This window comes from Dromiciops gliroides, chromosome 5 (genome assembly GCF_019393635.1).
Source record: "Dromiciops gliroides isolate mDroGli1 chromosome 5, mDroGli1.pri, whole genome shotgun sequence".
Lineage (NCBI taxonomy): Eukaryota > Metazoa > Chordata > Mammalia > Microbiotheria > Microbiotheriidae > Dromiciops > Dromiciops gliroides.
This window is the reverse complement of record NC_057865.1, coordinates 212,084,218-212,110,630: the sequence shown is the minus strand read 5'-3', so window position 1 is coordinate 212,110,630 and position 26,413 is coordinate 212,084,218. Positions and strand designations below refer to the sequence as shown.

At 36.1% G+C, this 26,413-nt stretch overlaps 1 protein-coding gene across 3 annotated transcripts in view; it reads left to right on the top strand.

The window, feature by feature from the left end:
• The window catches only part of CCDC91 (coiled-coil domain containing 91), a 427,400-nt gene that overhangs the window by 314,784 nt on the left and 86,203 nt on the right, over positions 1-26,413 (top strand). For all 3 annotated transcript variants that reach the window (XM_043966436.1, XM_043966437.1, XM_043966438.1), the window contains exon 12: positions 11,613-11,726. In XM_043966436.1, coding sequence (XP_043822371.1) covers positions 11,613-11,726 — 114 coding nt within the window. The remainder of the gene's footprint in view (positions 1-11,612; positions 11,727-26,413) is intronic.

Genomic DNA, 26,413 nt, shown 5'->3' with positions numbered 1-26,413 from the left:
TTTTTTCATATGGCAATAGATAGCTTTGATTTCTTCATCAGAAAACTGCCTGTTCATATCCTTTGATCATTTCTCAATTCAGGAATGACTTGGATTCTTATAAATTTGATTTAGTTCTCAATATATTTTAGAAATGAGGCCTTTATCAGAAGTACTGGCTATAAAAATTATTTCCCAGTTTTCTGTCTCCCTTCTACTTAAAAGTGGTTCTTAAAGATATTTTATATTTTGTTGCATGTGAGTATTGACTATGCAAAATCTATGTCTTCAAAATCCAGTTCTCGGTTTCTGAACTTTGTTTTACATGTGTTCCTACATGCATATTTGTTACCTAACTTTGTGTTCTCATAGAATTCCCATTTGGTATGCTGTTGAATTTTATTGGTCTTTTTCTTTAGCTGCCACTTATGTTTTTTCCACTTCATTTGCTACTTAATGTTGCTGTTCTCGTTGTTTATAAATATCCTGGACATGAAGCTTAACAAATAAGCTTGTTAAGAATAAAAATGTATCACATATACCCTTAACATCCCCAGGAACTGGGAAATGTTTTGTTTTCTACATCTGTCAAATGCCCTGCTTTATTACATCTGTATTTCATTTTGAGGAAACTATTGAGTTCTTGGACAGGCTTCTTCCATTGTAATGTTAAGCACAATTTTGGGGCCCTTTTTTGGCAAATGTAGTTGGCATGAATATTTATTTATGTGAACAGCATATTTCTATATGTAACTTTCTATTCCTTTTGTGCATCTTCTTGCCAGGATGATATTATAAAGGAAAGCATTGTCTCCATTTTTCTTCTTTGTTTAAAATAAATAAATGAAAAGTAGGAGCTGACATTTTTTAAAAAATTAATGGTTTAATAAAAAAGAATATCCAATAAGCATAACAGAATAAAACAGGAATTTTAAAATAACAATATGTTCCAAGTCAAGGTCCATTATCCTCAAGTTGGTATTACTATGGCCTCTTTTTTTTTTTTCCTTGCTAGTATTTTATTTTATTTTCCAATTACATGCAAGGATTGTTTTAAACATTCATTTTTTTTAATTATTTTTTAGTGAGGCAATTGGGGTTAAGTGACTTGCCCAGGGTCACACAGCTAGTAAGTGTGTGTTAAGTGTCTGAGGCAGGATTTGAACTCAGGTACTCCTGACTCCAGGGCCGGTGCTCTATCCACTATGCCACTAGCTGCCCCAAACATTCATTTTTGTAAGATTTTGAGTTGAAAATGTTTCTCTTTCCCTCTCTTGCCTCCCCAAGACGGCAAGCAATCAGATATAGGTGTGTATAACAGTGTTATGCATATTTCCATATTGTATACATATTTCCATGTTGTAAAATAAGAATCAGAACAAAAGGAAATACTACAAGAAAGAAAAAATAACAACGAATAAACTGGAAATAGCATACTATGATCTGCATTCAGACTCCATTGTTCTTTTTCTGTTTGTAGAGAGCCTTTTCCATCACAAATGTTGTGGAATTGCCTTAAATCATTGTATTGCTGAGATAAGCTGTCTTCACAGTCTTTCACAACATCATAAAATGCTGTTGTTACTGTGTACAATATTCTGGTTCTGCTCACTTCACTCAGCATCAGTTCGTGTAAGCCTTTCCAAGTTTTTCTGAAATCTACTTGCTCATCATTTCTCATAGCACAATAGTATTCTATCACATTCATAAACCACAACTTGTTTAGCTATTCCCCAATTGATGGGCATCCCCTCAATTTCCAATTCTTTGCCACCACAAAAAATGCTGCTATAAATATCTTTGTACATTTGGGTCCTTTTCTCTTTTTATGATCTCTTTGGGATATAGACCTAGTAGTGGTATTGCTAGGTCATAATTTTCTAGAACCTTTGGGCATAGTTCCAAATTCCCCTCTAGAATGGTTGAATCAGTTCACAACTCTATCAACAATGCATTAGTGTTCCAATTTTCCCACATCTTTTCCTTTTTTGTCATATTAGCCAATCTGATAGGTGTGAGGTGGTACATCAGAGTTGTTCTAATTTGCATTTTTTCTAATCAATAGTGATTTAGAGCATTTTTCCTATGACTAAAGAGAGCTTTAATTTTTTCATCGGAAAATTGCCTGTTCATGTCCTTTGACTATTTCTCAATTTTGAAATGACATTCTTATAAATTAGATTCACTTCTCTATATGTGAGAAATGAGGCCTTTTATCAGAAATACTGGCTGTACAAATCGTTTCCCAACTTTCTGCTTTCCTTCTACTCTTGGTTGCATTGGTTTTGTTTATGCAAAAACCTTTTAATTTAATGTAATCAGAATGATGCATTTTGCATTTCATAAAGTTCTCTCTTGTTTGGTTATAAATTCTTACCCTCTTCATAACTCTTCATAACTATTCCTTCCTCTCCTAATTTGCCTATGATATCACCCTTTATATCTAAATCATGAAACCATTTTAACCTTATTTTGTTATATAGTATAAAGCATTGGTCTATGCCTAGTTTCTGCCATACTATTTTCAGTTTTCCCTGCAGTTTTTGTCAAATAGTCAGTTCTTATCCCAGAAGTTGAAGTCTTTGGGTTTATCAAACAGTAGATTACTATAGTCATTTTCTGCTATGTCTTGGGTGCATAACCTATTCCACTGATCTACCACTCTATTTCTTAGCCAATACCAAATAGTTTTTTTGGTTGCCATTTTATAATATAGTTTTAGATCTAATATGGCTAGGCCACCTTCCTTTACATGTTTTTTCATTAATTTCCATTATATTCTTGACCTTTTACTCTTTCATATGAATTTTGTTATTTTTTCTAGCTCCACAAAAAAAAATTGTTAGTTTGATTGGAATGGCACTAAATAAGTAAATTAATTTAGGTAGAATTGTCACTTTTATTATATTAGCTCAGCCTACCCATGAGCAATTGATATTTTTCCTTTAATTTAGTGGTAGATTTCTTTGTAAAGTGTTTTGTAATTTTGTTCATATAGTTCTTGGATTTGCCTTGGCAAATAGATTTCCAAATATTTTATATTATCTACAGTTATTTTAAATGGAATTTCTATTTCTTCTTTCTGCTGGTCTTTGGTATATAAAGAGATGCTGATGATTCTGTGGGTCCATTTTATATTCTGTAACTTTGCTAAAGTTATTGTTTCAAGTAGTTTTTTTAGTTGATTCTTTAGGATTCTCTAAGTATACTATCATATAATCTGCAGGGTGATAGTTTTTGTCTCTTCCTTACCTATTTTAATTCCTTTACTTTTTTTTCTTCTCTTATTGCTAAGGCTAATATTTCTAGAACAATACTGAATAATAATGGTGATGATGGTTATCTTTGTTTCACCCCTAAACTTATTGAGAATGCTTCTAATTTTTTGCCCATTACATATAATTCTTGCTGGTGGTTTTACATAGATACTGCTTATTATTTTAAGGAAAGTTCCATTTATTCCTATGCTCTCTAGTGTTTTCAATAGGAATGGGTGCTATATTTCATCAAAAGCTTTCTCTGTATCTATTGAGATAATCATATGATTTTGGTTAGTTTTGTTATTGAAATGATCAATTATGTTGATTGTTTTCCTACTATTGAACCAGCCTTGCATTGCTGGTATAAATCCACCTTAGTTTATTGTCCTGGTGATAAATTGCTGTGATCTCTTTACTAATATTCTATTTAGAATTTTTGCATTAATACTCATTAGAGAAATTAGTCTATAATTTTATTTCTCTGTTTTGGTGCTTCCTGACTTATTTATCAGCACCATATTTGTCTCATAAAAGGAATTTGTTACATCTCTTTTGCCTATTTTTCCAAAAAGTTTATATAATATTGGAATTAATTGTTCTTTAAATGATTGGTAGAATATACATGTAAACCCATCTGGCCCAGGAGATTTTTTTCCTTAAGGAGTTCATTGATGGCTTCTTCAATTTCTTTTTCTAAAATGAGCCTATTTAAAGAGTATATTTCCTCTTCTGTTAATCTGGGCAGTTTATATTTTTGTAAAAGTTCATCCATTTCATTTAGATTGTTAAATTTATAGGCATGCAGTTGAGTAAAGTAGCTCCTAATTATTGCTTTAATTTCCACTTCATTGGTGGTGAATTCACCTTTTTCATTTTTGATGCTGGTCATTTGTTTTTCTTCTTTTTTTAATCAAATTAACCAAAGGTTTATCTATTGTGTTAAAAAAAATAGCTCTTAGTTTTATTTCTTGATTTAATAGTTTTCTTAATTTCAGTTTTATTAATCTCTCCTTTGATTTTCAGAATTTATAATTTGGTCTTTAATTGGGGATTTTTAATTTGTTCTCTTTATAGCTTTTTTAGTTGCTTTCCCAATTCATTGATCTCCTCTTTCTTTATTTTATTCATGTAAGCATTATAATTTTTTAATTGAATAGAATTTTATTTTCCAAAATATATGTAAAAACAAATTTTAACATCAATTTTTTAAAAATGTGTGTTCCAACTTCTCTTCCTCATCCATTTCCACCCCCACCCACTAGAACTCAAGCATTTCAAAATAAGTTATACATAAGTAGTCATGGAAAACATTCCCACATTAGCTAGGTAGTGAGAGAAAACAGTTAAAAAAAAAAAACGGAAGCCCAAACTTCAGATTGAGTACTTGTCAAAGAGGAAAAAAAAATTTTTTTAAATGTGTTTCCATCTATTTTCAGATACCATCACTTCTTTCTCTGTAGATGGGTGGCCATTTTCGTAAGTCCTTCAGAGTTATATTGGATCATTGCCTTGCTGAAAATAACCACATGCTTCCCAACAGATCATCTTACACTATTGCTGTTATTTTGTATACAGTACATTTCGCTCTGCTTCAGTTCATGTAGGTCTTTCCAGGTTTTTCTGATAGTATCCTGTTCATCATAACCTGAATAAAGTACCTTAAACTTGACAAAGAATTTTCTTCATATTAGCCCAGCAAAGTAGGTATCATACGTTTTGCCATTATAATCTGTCATCATAACTATTTCCCTCCATACTATTCCCTTCCCATATTTACTCCATTTTCTATCTTCTTTTAACCTATTCCTCTTCAAAAGTGTTTTACTTCTGACTGTACCCTCTCTTACTCTGCACTCCTTTTTTTTTCACCCTTTCTTCCTTAGCCTCTTCCCCTCATACTTTCCTGTAGGATTAAATAGATTACTCCTCCCAGCTGGGTGTGAATGTTATTCCCTCCTTGAGCCCACTCTGATTAGATTAAGGTCTTTGAGCTAATTCTGTGTTCCAAATTTTCTTCCTCCCTCCTTCCTCAACCCTCCCTATGAAATCAAGGAATTCAGTATGTCATATTTGTGCAGTTATGCAGAACATCTTCACCTTCCTCTCTCCCCCACACTGCCCTTCCCTCATTCCCCTCTCCCCCCCCCCCTTTATCTCCCTCTCCTCTCTCAGGGCAAAAATATATTACTATACCTACTTGAGTAGGTATGGTAATCCTTCTTTGACCCAATTCTGATGATATTAAGGTTCACTCACTCCCCAATTCCTTCCCCCTCGTCCCCTCCCCTCCATAAGCTTTTATCTTGTTTCCTTCATGTGAACAACCTCTCCCCAGACAATATCTCCCCTTCTCATCCACCAGTCTATTTCTCCTACACCTCAACCCTATTTTAAAGATGTCATCATGGGTTAGTTAGGTGGCACAGTGGACAATGCACCAGCACTGGACCCAGGAGGCCCCAAGCCCAAATCTGGCCCCAGACATAAGATACCCCACACTGTCTGCCCCACAAAGAACAAAACATAAATGCTTTATAGATATCATCCCTTCATATTCAATTCAGACCTGTGTCCTCTTTGAATTCCTTACTGAGATCTTATAAGTTTGAAGTATTATTTTCCCATGTAGGAATATTAACAGTTTGCTCTTTTTTTTTTCTGCAGGGCAATGAGGGTTAAGTGATTTGCCCAAGGTCACACAGCTAGTAAGTGTCAAGTGTCTGAGGCCAGATTTGAACTCAGGTCCTCCTGAATCCAGGGCTAGTGCTTTATCCACTGCACCACCTTGCTGCCCCAGTTTGATCTTTTAATATCCCTCATGAAGTCTTTTTCCTGTTTATCTTTTAATGCTTCTCCAGGGTCTTGTATTTGAAAGTCAAATTTTCTATTCAGTTCAGGTCTTTTCATAACAAATGCCTGAAAGTCTTCTTTCTCATTGAAATTCTATCTTTTCCTCTGAAAGATGATGCATAGTTTTGCTGGGTACGTGATTTTTGGTTGTAGTCCCAGTTCCTTTGCCCTCTGGAATATCATATTCCATGCCCTCCCGTCCTTTAATGTAGAAGCTGCTAGATCTTGCTTTATCCTTATTGGAGCTCCACAGTATTTGAATTCCTTTTTTCTAGCTGCTTGCAATATTTTTTTCCTTGACCTGGGTGTTCTGGAATTTGGCCATAATATTCCTGGAGGTTTCCCTTTTGGGATTTCTTTCAGGAGGTGATCGGTGGATTCTTTCAGTTTCTATTTTTGCTTCTGCTTCTAGAATATCAGGGCAATTTTCCCTCATAATTTCTTGGAGGATGGTGTCTAAGCTCTTGTTTTGGTCATGGTTTTCAGGTAGTCCAATGATTTTCAAATTCTCTCTCCTAGATTTATTTTCCAGGTCAGCTGTTTTGTCAAGGAGATATTTCACATTGCCCTCTATTTTTTCATTCAATTGGATTTGCTTTACTGTGTCTTGGTTTCTCATAAAGTCACTAGCTTCCATTTGTTCAATCCTAATTCTTAGGCAATTATTTTCACCAGACAGTTTTTTAATCTCCTTTTCCATTTGGCTTTTCAAACTGTTGACTTTTTTCTCATGACTCTCCTGTGTCACTCTCATTTCTCTTTCCATTCCTTCCTCTCTTTCTCTACATCTTCCTTCTATCTCTCCTACTTTCTTTTCAAAGTCCCTTTTGAGAGCTTCCATGGCCTGAGACCAGTTCATATTTTTCTTGGAAGCTTTGGATGTTGGAGCTTTGACCCTGTTATTATCTTCTTCTGAGGTTGTATTGTGGTCTACCTTTCCCCCAAATAAGTTTTCGATGATCTTCTGCTTTCTCTTCCTACTCATCCTGGCTTGCTATTTCTTGGCTCTTTACTCCTTCTTAAAGTGTAGCACTGATTCCAGGACACACTGTTTGTGCTACAGCATGGCTCAGGGGATGATTGGGCTTCTTCTCAGCCTGCCTGGCTTGTGAGTAATCACGGCCGCTTTCTCTTTGACTCGGAAACAGAAGTCTGATTGAACTCTGATTCTCCATGGTTGGAAGCTTGGAGTGCTTTTGCCCCTCCCCCAATGGGCCACCACCACTCTATTCAGCCCACTGGTTCAGACCCAGGGCACTTTGCCCCAACTCCAATAGATACTGCCTCTACTTCACCCCAGCCTACTGCCGAACCCCCTCACCAGTCCGTGATCAGAGCCTCAGAAGTTGCTGGCTGGGTGTGGACTGCATGCTGAGTTGTTCAGCCTGATCAGTAGGTGATCTGAATTGACCTCTTTTGCGGTGAAATAGTCTCACTCTGTTCTTATGTGCATTAGGCTGTTCTGGGTTTTGATTTTTTACTGCATTATTTGGGTGTGAGTGGACGGGTTTATCTGAAGCTTGTGGGATTCACAGCCTCTCCTCCACTATCTTGGCTCCCCCATGTAAGCATTTAGAGATAAACATTTCTCCATCAAACTGCTTTGACTGAATCACATAAGTTTTGGTATATTGTCTCATGTTATCTTTCTCTTTGATTAAAGTATTGATTGTTTCTATGATTTGTTGTTTGACCCATTCATTTTTTAGGATGACATAATTTAGTTTCTAATTAATATTTGTTCTATCTTTCCATGACCCTTTAATTACATGTAATTTTTATTGCATCATGATATGAAAAGGATGCATTTTCTGTTTCTGCCTTTGACTGTGAGGTTTTTATGCCACAGCTGTTGTATAGGTGCCATGTACCACTGAGAAAAAGGTATATTCCTTTCTATCCTTACTCACTTTTCTCCAGATGTCTATCATATCTAACTCTTCAAAAGTTCTATTCATGTTCTTAACCTCTTCCTTATTTATTTTGTGGTTAGATTTATCTAGTTCTGAGAGGGGAAGGTTAAGGTCCCCCACTAGTATAGCTTTGCTCTCTATTTCTTTTTAAGAATTTGCCATATTGTATTGTAATCCATACAGTCAAAGGGCTTTTAAAAAATTTTTATAACTTTTTAGTTATTTAGGATTTTTCCCAAGTTACATGTAAAAACAAATTTTCAAATCAATTTTTTTAAAACTTTGTTTTCCAAATTCTCTTCCTCCCTCCCTCCCCATGCCTCCTAAAGAACTCAGACAATTCAATATAAGTTATACATGTGCAGTCATGCAAAAAACATTTTCACATTAGAACAAAAAATTTATACTTCAATCTGTATTCAGATACCATCAGTTTTTCCTCTATAGATGGACTGCATTTTTAATAAGTCCTTCTGATAGCATCCTGCTCATCATTTCTTACAGCACAACAACTCATCCCAATAATTTGTTCAGCCTTTCCCCAAGTGATGGACATCACCTCAATTTTTAATTCAACTTTTTAAAAAATCTCTTTTAGGGTACCAACCTAGTAATGGTATTGTGCTAAATCAAAGAATATGTATGGTTTTATAGTCCTTTGGCCATAGTTCAGAATTGCTCTACAGAATGTTTGAATCAGTTTACAACTTTATCAAGAGTGTACTAATGTCTCATTTTCCCCATATCTCCCACAACATTTGTCATTTTCTTCTGCTGTCCTATTATCAATTCAGTAGGTATGAGGTAGTACTGAGAATTGTTTCTGTCTGTTCATTTTCCTAGCCTATTTCTTGACTTTTAATTCTTCTTAAAGTGGGACACTGCTTCTAGGATGCACTGTTCCAAGCTTCAGGGGGTCCAAGGTGGTATGATTTAAGGAGAGGCTTGTTCTCTACTCACCTGGCCTGTGCTCTGGTATGGAAGTAACCTCGGGTCTGCTTGCTCTTTAACCTGGGAACAGAAATCTGGTTCACTGTGGTTGCAAGCTCAGGCATGCCTGCACTTCTGCCCCACCTGGGCCACCATTCAAGACTGTTTCCTGGTACTGAGTACAGGCAACACAATAGAGTTCCATCTCAGCACCAGCAGAGACCCCTGCTATCTCCCCCCACCCAACCACTTGACCCCCTCACTGGTCCATGAGCTGAGTTCCAGAAGTAGCTGCCGCTGCCTCTAGCACAGCATGCCTGGGGCTAGATCTGCATGGTGAAGTTGTGGGGCTGGTTCTACTCTGGTAGAACAGACCTTTTCTGCCCACCTTCTAACCCATCTTTGGCTGGAAAATGATCTCATCCCATCCTTTTGTGGGTTCTGCTACTCTAGGAATTGTCTATGTCATTATTTGAAGTTATTTGGAGGGATCATGTGAGGAATTCTGTGAAGTTACTGCCTTTCCTCCACCATCTTGGTTCTGCCAAAGGTTTTAGTATAGTAAATAAAGTAGAAGTAGATATTCTTCTGGAACTCCATAATCCAATGAATGTTAACAATTTAGTATCTAGTTCCTCTGCCACTTCAAAAACCAGCCTGCAATATTATACAGGAGGCAGCAACAATAACAACAACAACAAAAGAAAAAGAAGAGTATGAAAAAGCTTTAAAAAACACATTTCTTTTCTTTTTTTTGTATTGAATGGAATTTTATTTTCCAAAATATATGTAAAAACAAATTTTAACATCAATTTTTTAAAACTTTGTGTTCCAACTTCTCTTCCTCCCTCCCTTCCCACCCCCCACCCATAAGCAATTCAAAATAAGTTATACATGAGTAGTAGTCATGGAAAACATTCCCACATTAGCTAGGTTATGAGAGAAAACAGTAAAAAACAAAACAAAAAAAAACCAACCTTCAGATTAAGGAATTGTCACAGAGGGAAAAAAATTTTTAAAAATGAAACACGCATACTTTTTTTTTCAAAATTATATATTTAATTCCTGAGCCCCCCAGAGATATTATAATTTTTCCAGAGATGATAGTCCCTGACTTGCAAATTCTATATACTTAAGTAACCCTTGCTATTTCACTCATTTGTACTCTATGTATACAAAGAAAGATATATGTTAATAAAACAGCTATAATCACTTTGCATTTATCTAAAGAAAACCAATGTTAAAATACTATCCTAACAACAAATAAGCAACTTTATAGGAATAACAACAACAAAAACAAACACTTAGGAGTAGCATTGTTGGCCATATGTCAAACAGTGATAAGTCACCATGAATAAGTCTCTTATGAATGGAACAGTTTAGTCACTCCTCAACTATGTCTTTCTGTAAGTAGAATGTTAAACAAATCCTAGCCTTTAAATACTTTTGGTCAGTCTTCATGCATGGCATCCTTTGTTGCTGCTGCTGCTGAAGTGCTCACTTTTTTGTCCTTGACCCAGACTCGTCCATTTTCCCAAAATGGCATAACCCCCAAGTAGTCTAGTTCAAATGACACGAGACAATCCATCTCTTCCTGGGCAAGGGATACTCTTTTTTGAGGCACAATTACAAATTTCAGGGTCCTAGGCAATTAGTGCCTAGAGATCATCCTCTACCTATAGAAATTTTATCTTCAGTGCCTTGCTATATTCTTTCCCAGGATTTGGAATTTTTCAGCTTCTTCCAGAATGAACTGCTATATTCTTGGCATGTGAAATCATATAGCGTAACATAAAAATGTACACCAGTACTTAACAGTATAAGAATGATTAAAATCTTACCAACCAAACCATAGAGTGAATATAACTGTTACAACATTTGGCTGTCCTTGGAAGAATGCATACAAGTTGACAGTACAAAGCACATGAAAACTATTGATCACTGAAGTAGCAAATGAAAGACTAGTTTTTAAAAACTTGAATCTGTGAGAGACTTCCTTTACCAAAAAAAAGTTCTTGTACTACATTTAGAAAACTGAAGTCTCATAGACTTAAGTTTCTCTAAGATGCCATTTAAGATAGAAGTATAGTTCTATAACCCTAAGTGGATTTTTAAATTACATGAACACTAGATATGAAATTTAATGTCAGTACATGCTACTTCTCTTTTTTTCCATTCTGTTTGGCATCTAAAGCCCTTCAAAATCTGGCCTCAACATACTTTTCTAGTCTTGATATTCATTACTCCTCATTCGGTACTTGATGGTCCATTCAAATAGGGCTTCCTAATATTTCTTACACATGATTATCGATCATGTCTAGGATATACTCCATCCTCATCAGCATCTCTTAGAATCTTCTTTTTTTCCTTCAAGACTCAGTTTGCACATCACTTTCTATGTAACCCCTTTGTTATGCACTCTATTCCCAGCTCTTAGTATCTCCCTCCAAAAATGATCTCTAATATTTTTGTATGTTTTACATTTTGTACATATATACATTTACTAATTTTTATACATTTACAAATTGTACATTTGTACTATTCATTCTTATTCATGTACATGTCCACTTCATTAGACTAGAAGCTCTTTGAGGGCAAGAATTTTTATATTTGTATTCCTAGCACCTAGAATATAGTAGAAACTTAATAATTGAATGATGAATGGATGGATTCCCCACAGGAAACACTCAAGGCAGCAATGGCAGAGGAGCAGAAGAGAAGTGAAAGGGCTGTGGAAGAAGCTGTGAGAAGAACAAGAGAAGAATTGATGGAATATGTTAAGGAACAGAAGAGGGTAAGTAAGCAATGTGCTATGATAGATAATTGTGCCTGGAAATTTAGATTTGCCCTACCCCAATATAATCAGTTTTTAAAATAGATTTTCATAATGAATTCAAATAATATGTGAATATTGGAAAATGAGAATAAGAACATTTAAACTACCTGCTACTCTAATCTAGAAAACTTTTACTAGGATTATTGTTCTTTCATAATGATATATTCTAGGTGTCATGTCTACAAATATAAATTCTTTAAAAGCCAATAAAATGGTAATTGTCAAAGTCAATAAATATTTATTAAGAGCCTGTGGTATATCATGTATTTGTACTAAGTACTAATTATTGAATGATTTAAATACCCTACTCATAAACTTAACTTTTATTTGTGTCTGAAGTATTGAAGTCCCAGCAAAATAGCTTTATTTTATTCAGCTTTTTTACAGTCTCCTATTTTCTGAAATATAGCATTTCTAAAACAAATTATTATAATTTATTTTTTCACTATTCTCATAACTCTTGTCTTTGTGTTGTTCATGTCAGATAGCATTCTTCAGGTATTCACTTGCTATATTCCCCTATCCAAGATATGATTCAAAACGTGCCTAATTGAGTATCTGCATAACTACTAAAGCCTTCAAAATAAGGCGCTTTTTTTGGTACTTAGTTTTATATGGAATAAGTTATATTACTTTTGGCAAATAAATGCTAAAATTTAATTTTCTCTCCCTTATAGTAAAGTTATTTTCCTTATATGTATTAACCAATAGTTAAGATTATTTTTAAAAGGAATATACTCTTTCCCAAATAAAATACAATAGTGTTAGATGCCAAAAGAATTTAATTATCAAGTCATGTTCTAATCTAGATTCTCATCTATGGAAAAAAGCTCTTTGACTCAGAAACTGCCCCTATAAGAATATTTGGCAAACAGTATCCAAAGCTAATTGGTGGCTAAGTAGAATTAATAAGTGGAAAATGTATGGCATCATACTTTGTTATGCTAGTGACTGATAGAACTGCAAGTACAGTGGAGAGAACTAGTGATAACTTGTGTTACCACATCAATATTTGTTAGTTCACCTAGGAGTAGAATTAGATATGCTTCAAATGGAAATATTCATCCATACAACTTCAGTTTCTACAACAGAGGACATGTTTATAAAGGAAAAAGTTAAGTAATCTCTCTAGCTAAATTAGCCACCCACAAAGCATTCTGTGTGGGGTAAACCATTGTACATCTTACCTCAAAGCACTTTAAAAGCAATTCTACTCAAATTGATTTCTTGATAGAACATTTAACCTTTTGATTAGAAAATCTGAGCCAAAAATAGTGAAATAGTGTGTTCTCAAGAAACACTTATTTGTATCTAACTATAAAAGATTTGTTTAAGTAAACTGTTTTAAACTCAGTACTACAGTAATGGTATCATGTATACTTTCTACAATGACATAGATAAACTCTATGAAGAAAGAATTTAAATTTGCGATAAATTGAATCATTCTTTTTGGTGGAATATCTTTAAATATCTGTATTTTAAAAAACAATTTGCATATTTTATTGTAAACTGAATAGCAGACAATATGGATTTTTTTTAATCCATCCATGTATCACATTGTTAAGAAACAATATAATTTGTGTTACTTCCTCATCAAAAGAAAAATATGACTTCCACAAAGAGGTAGTATAAAATGGGGGTTAAAATGCCTTTGTTTAAAGGGTAGCTACTCACTTATAGCAGATTAAATTAATCTCCCTTAGAAGAGATAACTTGCAACTCAACAAGTTCACCAATGTATACTAATAATATTCTGATACTTGCAAAAGTCACTTTTTTCAGGCAAGTGAATATGACTTTCCCCTTGAGGAATTTGATCATATAAGTCGATTAGATGCTTTAAATAATATCTTAAGTCCCAGAAAATATTCTTAGAGTTTCTTTTACAAATATATTAGAAATTTTTAGAATGTTATTTTTTGGCCAGAGGTAAGATGTTTTTCAAGTGGATATTTAAAATATTTTTCCTCTAAAGTTGACAGTGTGAATTCTAAGAGTTTGCTGAAGTACTGTTTCACAAAATTTAAGGCTTTGAGTTCTAAATTTTAGCCCTCTCTTCTAGGCAGTGAGTAATTAGATATAGGTTATATATGTTCAATTATGTAAAACATCTCCATATTAGTTATTTTGTATAAGAAGATTTGAATAAAAGAAAAAAAAGGAAAGAAAGTGAAAATAGCATGCTTCAATCTGTGTTCAATCAATATCAGTTCTTTCTCTGGAGGTGGATGGCATGCTTCATCTTTAGTCCTTTAGGATTGTCTTGGATCATAGTATTGCTGAGAATAGCCAAGTCATTCACAGTTTTTCATTGAACAATATTGTTGTTATCATGTATAACATTCTCTTGGTTCTGTTCTCTTCACTATACATCAGTTCGTGTAAGTCTTTCCAGATTGTTCTGAAATTAACTTGCATGTCATTTCTTATAACACAATATTATTACATTACTATCATATACCACAGCTTGTTTAGTGATTCCCTAATTGATGTGCATCTCTTTAATTTCCAATTCTTAGCCGCCACAAAAAGAACTGCTATGAATATTATTTTTACAAATAGGTCCTTTCCCCTTTTTAGGATGTCTCTGGGATATAAGCCTAGCAGTGGTATTGCTGGATCAAAGGGTATGCACAGTTTTATAGCCCTTTGAGCATAGTTCCAAATTGCTTTCCATAATAGGTGGATCAGTTCATAACTCCACCAATAATGGATCAGTAGCCCAGTTTTCCTACATCCCCTCCAACATCCAACAGTTTTCTTTTCTTTTTTTTCATATTAGCCATTCTGATAAGTGTGAGGTGGTACCTCAGAGTTGTTTTCAAAATTCACAAATTTTGAAAGCATCAATTTACTTCTTTCTTTTCAAAAAAATTCAGAAGATAATATCCCAATAAGAAATACAAAATTTCCAGTTTGGGGATAGAATGTTGTTATATTACCTTACATTACAGAGTAATTTTGATATTTAAATTTGAATAGCTGTCCAAACAATCCTACTAAGCCATTGTCTGGTTTTAAAGGTTGTGTAATTACAAGAGAGAATATTATGAAATGCAAAACAGATCATTTTGATTACATTAAATTAAAAAGGTTTTGTACAAACAGAAGCAATGCATCCAAAATAAGAAGAGAGGCAAAAAGCTCAGAAACAATTTTTAAAGTCAGTATTTCTGATAAAGGTCTCATTTCTAAAATATAAAGGGAACTAAATCAAATTTATAGGAATGCAAGTCATTCCCCAATTGAGAAATGGTCAAAGAATATGAACAGGCAGTTTTCCGCTGAAGAAATCAAAGCTATCTATTGCCAGCAGCATAGCATAATGTATAGAGAACTAACCTTGAAGCCAAATTAATACTAGACCCTGGGAAAGTCCATCATTCAATCAGTCAGTAAACATTAAGTGTCTGCTGTGTGCTAAGTTATTGAACCTATTACTGCTCTGCATAACTCCAGAGAAAGTGCCAACCTACATTGAAAGAGGGATTTTTTTTATCTTCAATTTCCCTATATCAATCATAAGTCCAGTTTCTATCCTTGTCCCTAGGGACACCCCATTCCATGTTTGTATTTGGCCTAACATTCCAAACTCAAATCTTCTTTTCAGGCTTTCAAAAAAGTCTCAGAAGGAAAAATTTTAAATGGTATGTTTGTTTCTACTTTTTTTTGTTTTTTATCCTAAATATTATCTTTTTTATAAGATTGTGAGCTCTCCCAAATACACTAAAAGGTAGACATGTGGAATTTCCTCACATAATACTTATCTTCCTTCTTTTATACATAAAAAAGAAAATACTAATAAAAAATCTAAAGTAACCTATTTTTTAAAATACTTAATCAGTTTCTTTAAAAACTAGAAAGACAAGAGTGGAACCAAGAATCATCATGCAGTAGCAGGTGGTGGTGATGGTGGTGGTGGTAGCAGCAGCAGCAGCAGCAGCAGCAGCAGCATAAAAACACAGCAATCAACAGATTTGTTATATTAATTTCCAATTGACCATGCTGGTCAGTGTCACAGAATTTTTAAGCTTTTAAAAGGCAAGGAGATGCAGGGGTATTTTCAAGCAACTGAAAGTAGGCCAGTACAAGTTGGCCAGTGTAGAGTGCACAGAGAGGAGTAATTAAAAGAAAGCTCAAAAGATAGCAGTGGGCCAGTTAATGAAGAGCTTTACATTCCAAAGTGAGTTTATATGTAATCTTGAATGTGATAGGAAGCTTCTGGGAGCTTATTGTGTGGGAGGATGACATGGCCAAACCTACATTTAAGAAAATAACCTTGACAGTTGAGTAGAAGATGGGTAGAAAGACTATTTAGAAGAATATTAGTGAGGTAGAACCAGGATGGCAGAGTAGCAGGAAAAAAGTATAACCAAGCTATACCCCATCCCCACCCCACCTCACCGCCCCCCAAAAAAATCTTCCTCCAGTCAGATCTAAAAAATGTATCAAACTGAATCCTCATGGACAAATCCAAGAAAAAAAAAATCAGTCAGTCATTTTCCATTCCAGGCTGGCCTTGAGACAGAGATGTCTGTAGACATTTGGACTGTAGTCTGGCCAGAAGCACACCACACTAAGTTATCCCCCTGGGGAGAAGCTGTGTACCAGGATAAGAGGCAGTCCCAGACCATATGAGGACATCGTGGTTGCCACACAGGGAGTACAAATAGGTGCCAACTGGAAGCTTTGTCAACCACTACCCAGTTCACTAACTTAAGGCAAACTGAGGAGATGTGTGCCTAGAAGTGGTGTACCTCAAGGGCTTTACTTGTGTGCCAAGCAAGGAGCAAGTCCAGAAGCAAGTAGCAGCAGAGTGTCTTGGAACCTAGTAGCAACAACAAGGTCTCAGTTTTAGCTTCTGGTCCAATCTAAATCCTGCAGAGGAATAACCAGGGCCGACTGATAGTGGCTGCGTCTAGCAGCAGTTGACTGTTACTCAGACCAAATACACATCAGAAATTTGTGAAGCTCAGACAGAAATGGCAAAGAACAAACTTTGCTCTAGATCACAGTATTTTGGGAGCCCTGAAAATTTGCAAATCCTCAGGTTAAGCAGTAACTCAGAGAGTAAAATAACCCAACATTCAGTATCCCAAGAAAGCAGCAGCAGAACCAGCCCAAACATTTCCTGCAGACGTGTGCAGAACCTGGCTCTATCATAAAATCTTAAGTTGAAAAATTGGATGAAAGAATGAGCAAACAAGAAACAAATCTCATAATAATAAGCTATTACAGTGACAGGGACACTCAAGACATAAACCAAGAAGAACAGAATGATTCTAAAATGTCTACAAGGAAATCCTCAGAGAAAAACATGCCTTAGGCACAAATTCAACTAAAATTTCTGGAGAGATGAAGCAAGAGTGAGTTAAAAAAAAACAACTTGTAATGAAAATAAGAGAAGTTGAAGAAAAATTGGAAAAGAAATGAGAGCTATGGAAGGAAGACTTAGAAAGCAAATTAACAGTTTGGCATTTGACATACAAATCTTGTCCAAACAACAAACTCTCTGATAATTTAATTGGACCAAACAGAAGCCAATGAGACAATGAGAAATAATAAAAACAAAGTTAAAATATTGATGAAATAGAAGAAAATACAAAGTATCACATATAGCAAGAACAACTAGCTTGGAAAACAAATTGAAAAAAATTTTAAGAATCATTGGACTACCTAAAAGGCATGACAGGAAAAAAAAAAGGACATAGACACAACATTTCAAGAACTCTTAAAAGAAAGCTCCCCCAGAAACAGAGAGCAAAGTGGAAATAGAAAGAACCCAGTGATTACCTATTAAAACAAACCCCAGAATAAAAACACTTTTGGACATGGCCAATGCAGTAATTTGTTTGAAAATTTGAATGAAAAGTTAAGAATGACATTTGGGTTGCAAGCCTAAGTGACTGAAATGTTAGTGATGCCCTTGATGGAAATAGGGAAATTTGGAAGGGAGTAGAATTTAGGGAGAACAATAATGAGTTATATTTTAAACATGTATAGGTTTTACATATATGTTAAACATTCACACATTAACATATATATAGACATGACTAATATAAAAATTTGTTTTGTTTGCCCATGTGTTAGTAATAGGTAATATGCTTTTCTTATATTCTCAATTTTGGGTGTGGGCAGGAAGAAAAGGCTGGTTTTGGTTGACTAAAAAAACCCTTTATTTTATCATTATTGTTATTTTTTTTTACAGAAAGGATATTGTGGGGCAGCTAGGTGGCACAGTGGATAGAGCACGGGCCCTGGAGTCAGGAGTACCTAAGTTCAAATTTGGCCTCAGACACTTGATACTTACTAGCTGTGTGACCCTGGGCAAGTCACTTAACCCCAATTGCCTCACCAAAAGAAAAAAAAAAAAGAAAGAAAGAAAGAAAGGATATTGCAGTAGTCCAAGCACAAAAAGTGAGGAGGGGGGGCAGCTAGGTGGTGCAGTGGATAGAGCACCAGCCCTGGAGTCAGGAGGACCTGAGTTCAAACCCGGCCTCAGACACTTAACACTTACTAGCTGTGTGACCCTGGGCAAGTCACTTAACCCCAATTGCCTCACTAAAAAAAAAAAAAAAAAAAAGTGAGGAGGGCCTGAACTGAGTTGTGGCTATGTGAGTGGAAAAAGTAAAAAGTTGAAACTACTCAGTTTCAAACCTAGTTTCCTGGGATGTTTTGGTTGTATCCTTGATGGCAATAGGGAAATTTGAAGTGTCACACATTGCAGAGAGGTCAAAGATTGGGACTGAGAAAATTTGGCAGTCAGAAAATCATTTGTAACTTTGTAGATATCAGTTTCATTTTAACTTGAAGTCAGATTATAGACTGCTTTCTTAGCCATGAAGGATAAGAGAGATATGGGATGATAGTGGTAGAGATAAGTCAAGTGAGAGTTTTTTTGAGGAATATGGTGGGAGAAGAGGAGAAACATGAGCGTGTATGTACACAGGGAGTAAAGAGCCAGTTGGTATTAAGAGATTGAAGACAAGCAGTGGGGTCAATATGCAGAAGGAAGGCATGGGATCAACAGTTCTTGTAGATATGTTTGCCTTAATAGAAAAAAAGTCTACCTCTTCCTCTAAGATTAGTGTGATGGAGGAGCTAATGGAAAGAGATGCCTGAATGTTGTGAGCTAAGGAGGATGGAAGAATGGGGAACTTTCAGAAATGGCCTTGCTTTTTTGGTGAAATATCAGCTGAATAACTTTGCTGAAAGAATAGGAATAAATGCCATGAAAGGCTTGAGGAGAGAAAAGAGGGTTTGGAACAGTCATTGCAAAGAGGGGGATAGTGAATCAATTAGAGGGGAATAGAATGTTTACCTGGTATCAGTGAGGGCCCAGTTAAAAATAGATGACATGAATTTGTAGTGGGTCTAGGTTTTGTGATTTCCTCTAGCATAGTTCAGAAAAGTCCATAGGAAAAATAGAAGTAGATGGTGGAAGTAATCAAAGGTTGAGGTTTGGCAAATCTTGATTAGTAATAAAATAAGGGAGCAAGGGTAGCACGGGTAAAGGATAATGTAGAGTTGAGTTGGCTTACCAAGGGGTTTAGAGAGGGAAGAGAATATTTACAATGCAAAGATGATGGTCTAAAAAGAACTGGGGGTTGGAGGATATGTAGATCAGGATGAAGATAAAGAAGATTTTAGGGTTTAAGGAAGAAAAGGTTTTAGTTAGAGGGTCTAGAAATGGAAATGGGAATCAGTATTCTGATTCCCCCACCATTATGAGAAGGTTAGTTTGGCTGTTTGGCTGAGTGTGGGAGGAGGAGTAATATAAAATGAGATTAAATAGGTTAGGGCTGGGTTGTGAAAGTCATCCTGGAGGGAACTGTAAGCTTTAGGACTATATAGAATAGGAGAGTAATATGGCATCTGGTTTCTACTTCAGGAAAATCATTTTGGTAGCAGTTTATAGAACAGTCTGTAGTGGTAAGAAATTTGGAGCAGGAAGAACTATTAGAAAGTTATTACAGTAATCTTAGTGAGAGATGATGAAGGGCTATTAAGTCTCTACTTAATAGTCTGTACTAAATTAGTCTAGCAATGAGCTTATATTCTAACTGGGAGGGAAGGGTGTAATTTTAAAATATAATTTTATAATATTCCTTTAGTTTTTTATGAAGGTTGGGAAATCTTTTTGTGTTTCAGTCATATTTTTCAATTGTGTCCAAATTTTTGTGACTCCATTTGAGGTTTTCTTGGCAAAGATTCTAAAATGCTCTACCATTACCTTCTCCAGATAATTTTACATGTGAGGAAACTGAAGCATACGGGGTTGAGTGATTTCCCCAGGGTGACAAAGCTAGTAAGTATCTGAAGCAAGATTTGAGCTCAGGAAGAGGAGTCATCCTGATTGCAGGCCCAGCACTCTATTCACTGTGCCATCCATCTGCCCTTTGGGAAATCTGTTCCACTGTAATATTTGTCACATCAGAGATAGAGGAGGAATTAATAATAATTTTGCTATGTGTTTCCTCTTGTAACTCATTTAACTTCTCTAAGAATTTGGACACTATACCACTTGGTACATATATGTTTAGCATTGATATTATTTCATTGTCTAGGGTACCTTTTAGCAAGATGTAGTTTCCTTCCTTATCTCTTTCAATTAGATCTATTTCTGCTTTTGTTTTGTCTGAGATAAGGATTGGTACCCCTGCTTTCTTTACTTCAGCTGAAGCATGATATATTCTCCTACAACTTTGTCCCTTTACTTTGTGTGTATCTGTCTGCTTCAAATGTATTTCTTGTAAACAACATGTTGTAGGATTATGATTTTTTAATCCCCTCTACTATTAGGAGAGTTCATCCCATTCACATTCACAGTTAAGATTAATGTTTACTTCCCTCCATCCTCTTTTCCCCTTTGTTTGTAATCTATTTTTTTCCTTTTACCCTACTCCTCCTCACCAATGTTTTGCTTCTGAACCCTGCCTCCTGATCTCCCTTTTATCAGCCCCCCTTCCTTTTCTTTCCTCCTTCCTCCTCTTCTTCTGCCCTCCTTTCTATCAGTACTACCCTTTTCCTCTTACTCTTTTAATTCCTTAAAGAGTAAGCTAAGTTTCTTTTTTGTCTGTTTAGAATTGTATTTTCCAAATTACATGAAAAAACAAATTTTGACATCAACTTTTTAAAACTTTGTGTTCCAACTTCTCTTCCTCCCTTCCCACCCCCCACCCGCAAGAACTCAAGTAATTCAATATAAGTTATACATACTCATGTATAGTCATGGAAAACATCTCTACATTAGCTAGGTTGTAAGAGAAAACAGATAAAAACAAAACTTCAGATTAAGGAAATGTCAAAAAAAATGCTTCAATCTCTTTTCAGATACCATCAGTTCTTTCTCTGTAGATGGATTGCAATTTTCATAAGGCCTTCAGAGGTATATTGGATCATTGCCTTCCTGATGATAACCACGTGCTTCCCAGCAGATCATCTTACACTATTTCTGTTATTTTGTATACATTACATTTCACTCTGTTTCAGTTCATGTAGGTCTTTCCAGGTTTTTCTGATAGCATCCTGTTCATCCATAACTTTTATATAGTACTTTAAAATTGACAAAGAATTTTCTTCACAATAGCCCAGCAGAGTAGGTACCATCAGTTTTGCCATTATAGTCAATCATCATAACTATTTCCCTCCATCTTATTCCCTTCCCATGATATTTACTCTGTTTTCTTTCTTTTACCGTATTCCTCCTCAAATGTGTTTTACTTCTGACTGACCCCTCCCCTGCTCTGCACTCCCTTCCTTCACCCTTCCCTTCTTATCCTCTTCCCCTCCTACTTTCCTGTAGGGTTAAATAGATTACTTCTCTCAATTGGGTGTGTATGTTATTCCTTCCTTGAGTCCACTCTGATGAAATTAAGGTCTTTGAGCTAATTCTGTGTTCTAAATTTTTCTTCCTCCCTCCCTCCTCAACCCTCCCTATGAAATCAAGCAATTCAATGTAAGTCATACATGTGTAGTTATACAGAACATCTTTACCTTGCCCTTCCCTCCTTCCCCTCTTCTCCCCTGCTGCCTTATCTCCTACCCCTCCCACTTTCCCTCAGGGCAAAAATATATTACTATACCCACTTGAGTATATATGGTATTCCCTCTTTGAGCCAATTCTGATGATAATAAGGTTCACTCACTCCACCACTCCTTCCCCCTCTTCTCCTCCCCTCCATAAGCTTTTTTCTTGTTTATGTGAGCTACCTCTCCCAGTCCACCTCTCCCCTTCCTCCTCCAATTCCTCCTAACCCTCAACCCTATTTTAAAGATATCATCATGAGTTAGCTAGGTGGCATAGTGAACAAAGCACCAGGCCTAGACCCATGAGGACCCAAGCCCAAATCCAGCCCCAGAAATAAGATACCCCACCCTACTTGTCCAACAAAGAATAAGAATAAACAAAAAGTAAATGCTTTACAGATATCATCCCTTCATATTCAGTTCAGACCTGTGTCCTCTAAGTGTATTCCTTTCAGCTACCCTAATACTGAGAAAGTTCTTATGAGTTAGAAGTATTATCTTCCCATGTAAGAATGTAAACAGTTTAATCTTTTAATATCCCTCATGATTTCTTTTTCCTCTTTACCTTTTTATACTTCTCAAGGATCTTGTATTTCAAAGTCAGATTTTCTATTCAGTTCAGGTCTTTTCATCACAAATGCCTGAAATTCTTCTTTTTCATTGAAGTCCCATTTTGTTCCTCTGAAAGTTTATACTCAGTTTTGCTGAGTACATGATTCTTGGCTGTGGTCCCAGTTCCTTTGCCCTCTAGTCCTTTAATGTAGATGCTGCAAGATCTTGTTTTATCCTTATTGTAGCACCACAGTATTTGAATTCCTTTTATCTAGCTACTTACAATATTTTCTCCTTGACCTGGGAGCTCTGTAATTTGGCTATAATATTCCTGGAGGTTTTCCTTTTGGGAATTCTTTCATGAGGTTATCAAGGAATTCTTTCAGTTTCTATTTTGCCTTCTGCTTCTAGAATATCAGGGAAATTTTCCCTGACAATCTCTTGGAAGATGCTGTCTAAACTCTTATTTTTGTCATGGTTTTCAGGTACCTGGGCCTCCGGCTGCTCAAGATTTCTTCCTTGTTCTCTACTAGTGTAGGATAGCCGAATTCCTCCTTAGGTCCTGCAGACACCCCTGTACTTTTCCCCCTGGCCAGCTGTTTAGCTCTCACACCCGACTGTAAGCTTAGTTCCAGAAGACACTGGTGCTGCAGCTGATTCGGAGGCACAGTGTTAAGTTCCTCTGGCACAGCGTGCCTGAGATCTATGTCAGTGAGATCGTGGGATTAGACTCTGTGAGCAGCCCAGCACAGCCCCATTTAATCTGTCTTTGACTGGAAAATAATCTCAGCCTTTTTTTTTTGTGGATTTTTGCTGCTCCAGGGGTTCTTTTATTGCTGTTTTGGGGGTAATTGTGTGTCAGGAGTTCTGTGTATTTAATGTTTTTCATCTACCATCTTGGCTCATCCCCCAGATAAGTTTCTTTTTTTTTTTTTTTTGCAGGGCAATGAGGGTTAAGTGACTTGCCCAGGGTCACACAGCTAGTAAGTGTCAAGTGTCTGAGGCTGGATTTGAACTCAGGTCCTTCTGAATCCAAGGCCAGTGCTTTATCCACTGTGCCACCTAGCTGCCCCCGCTAAGTTTCTTTATACAAACTGGTGTATGTTATTTATTCCCTCTTTGAACCAAATCTGATAAGAATAAGGTTGAAACAATGCTCACCCCTCCCTTCTTTCATTCTATTGTAATAGGCTTTTTTGTGCCTCTTCATATGATGTAATTAACCCCATTCCACCTCCCCTTCCTTCACCTCCCCCATATTCCTTTTATTCTGCCCCTTAAGTTTCCTTATATCATCACATCACAGTCAATTTAATAACAATACCCTAATAGAGATACAGATCTCAAGAGTTAAAAGTATTATTTTCCCTCATAGGGATGTAAACAGTTTTATTGAATAACTTCCCCCCGCCCCTGTTTACCTTTTTATACTTCTCTTGAGTTTTTTTTATTTGAACATCACATTTTCTGGTCATTTCTGGTCATTCCTTCAGGAAACCTTGGAAGTCCCCTATTTCATTGAATGTCTATCTTTTCCCCTGAAAGATAATGCTCAGTTTTACTGGGTAGTTGATTCTTGGTTGTAATCCAAGCTCCTTTGCTGTCTGGTATATCACATTCCAAGCCTTATGATCCTTTAATGTTGAAGCTCCCAGGTCCTGTGTAATCCTGACTGGCTCCATGATAATAAAATTGTTTCTTTCTGGCTGCTTATAGTATTTTCTCCTTCACCTGATAATTCTGGAATTTGTCTACAATATTCCTTGGAGTTTTCCTTTTGGGGTCTCTTTCAGGTAACCAGTGGGTTCTTTCAGTGATGATTTTATCCTCTGATTCTACAATATCGGGGCAGTTCTCCTTGATAATTTCCTGAAATGTAGTATCCATTTTTTTTTATCATGGCTTTCAGGTAGTCCAGTAATTATTATATTATCAGTCCTGGATCTATTTTCCAGGTCAGTTGCCTTTCCAGTGAGGTATTTCACATTTTCTTCTATTTTTTCAGTCTTTTGATTCTTCTTGACAGATTCTTGGTGTCTCATGGAGTCATTAGCTTCCATCTGCCTAATTTTAATTTTTAATGCATTATTTTCTTTAGTAAGCTTTTGCACCTTCTTTAACATTTGGCCATTTTTCCCCCATTTGGCCAGTTGTATTTTTTAAGGAATTGTTTTCTTCAGTCAATTTGTGTGCTTCTTTTTCCAGTGTACCTCTCATTTCTTTTCCCATTTTTTCTTCTACATCTCTCATTTGATTTTTAAAAGCTTTTTTGAGCTCTTCCAAGAAGGCTTTTTGGTCTTGAGATCAGATCATCTTCCCACTTGAAACTTCACATGTAGGCATTTTGACAATATTGTTCTCATCTGAGTTTATGTTTTGGTCTTCCCTTTTATTGTAGAAGTTGTCAGTGGTAAGAGTCCTTTTTTGTTTCTTACTCATATTGTAGCCTATTTTTAAACTTATAAAGTTGAGGTCTCCTTCTGAGGCACAGGGGTCACTGTTGCAAGCTTCTTGTCATAGGGGCCAGGTCACTGGAATTCTGCTCTGAGGCCTCTGTGGCATTTGGATTCCTCATCGCCCTGTGCTTGCTCCCTGTGTTGGAATGGCTTGGCTATGTTGCACCTGTCCTGTGGATGGTTCTCTAGCTGGCAGTTTGCCCTCCCATCTGGGGATGGCGAGTCTCACAAATAGCCTGTTGTGCCACCAGGTTTCTGACCCAGGACAAAGGGACCTCAGTGACTTATTTATGCTGTGGCCAGGAGCCTCCTGCTGACCTGTCCAGACCCCCTCTGTGGCATGCATCTTAGAGCTGTGCCATGTTGCTCTGTTCCAACCTGTGCTGCCCTGAGCTGTGCTGAGCCGCCTTCCCCTTTCACCCAGGTGGGACAGACCTTTCCTAAAGTCTTCTAATTAATCTCAAGTTAAAAGATTTTGTCTCTCTGTCTTTTTATAAGTTCCATGGTTCCAGAAGCCATTTAGAGACTTGATTTAATGTTGTTTTTGAGGAAAATGGTTGCTCAGGCAACTTTATGGCTTCTCTCTGCCATTTTGGTTTTGTGTCCCCCCCCCCTCCCAGGAATTAATAATAATAAGACTTTTTTTTTTATAAAAACATTGCTTTTACTGGGCATAGTGGCACATAACTGTAATCCCTACTATTGAGAAAGTTAAGGCTGGCAGAACTCTTGAGCTCAGGAGTTCTGACTTGCACCAGGATCAGAGCTGATTGGGTGTCTTAAATGTCTGGCATCATGTGGTGGTGGGTGTGGAGATGGAAAAGAACTGAGTTTCCTAAGGAGGGATGAACCAGACCGGGTCAGAAATGGAGCAAGTCAATACTGTGATGGACTATATTCTTCTCACCAATGCAATGGTACAGAAGAGTTCCAGGGAACTCATGATAGAAGAGGATCTCCAAATCCAAGAAAAAAAAAAAAGAACTGTGGAGTATAGATGCTGATTGAACCATACTATTTCTTTTGTTTTGGGTGCTGTTGTTTTTTTTTTTTTCTATTTTGAGGTTTTGCATCACTGCTCTGATTTTTTCTCTTGTAACAGGATTAATGCAGAAATAGGATTAATGTTATTATGTGTATATATATGTGTGTGTGTGTATATATATATGTATATGTATATAGATATATGTATATGTATATAGATATATAGATATAACCTATATTAGATTACCTGCAGTCTAGGGGAGGGGGGAGGGAGGGAAGGGAGGGAGAAAAATCTGAAATTGTAAAGCTTGTATAAACAAAAGTTGAGAACTATCTTTACATGTAACGGAAAAAATAAAATACCTTATATGTAAAAAAAAAAAAAAAGAAAAAAAGAAATGGAGCAGGTCAAAGCTTCCATGCTAATCAGTAGCAAGATAAGGCCCATGATTGGTCCCTACATTTTTGTCCTGGTCAGTATAGGGAGTCCAAGCCTCAAAAAAAAAGTAAAAACCTTGCTTTTATGATGAAAGAATGAATGAATGAATGAATGAAACAAATGAGTATTTATTAAGTGCTTACTCTGTGCTAAGTTCCAAGGATGCAAATACAAAAAAAAAAAAA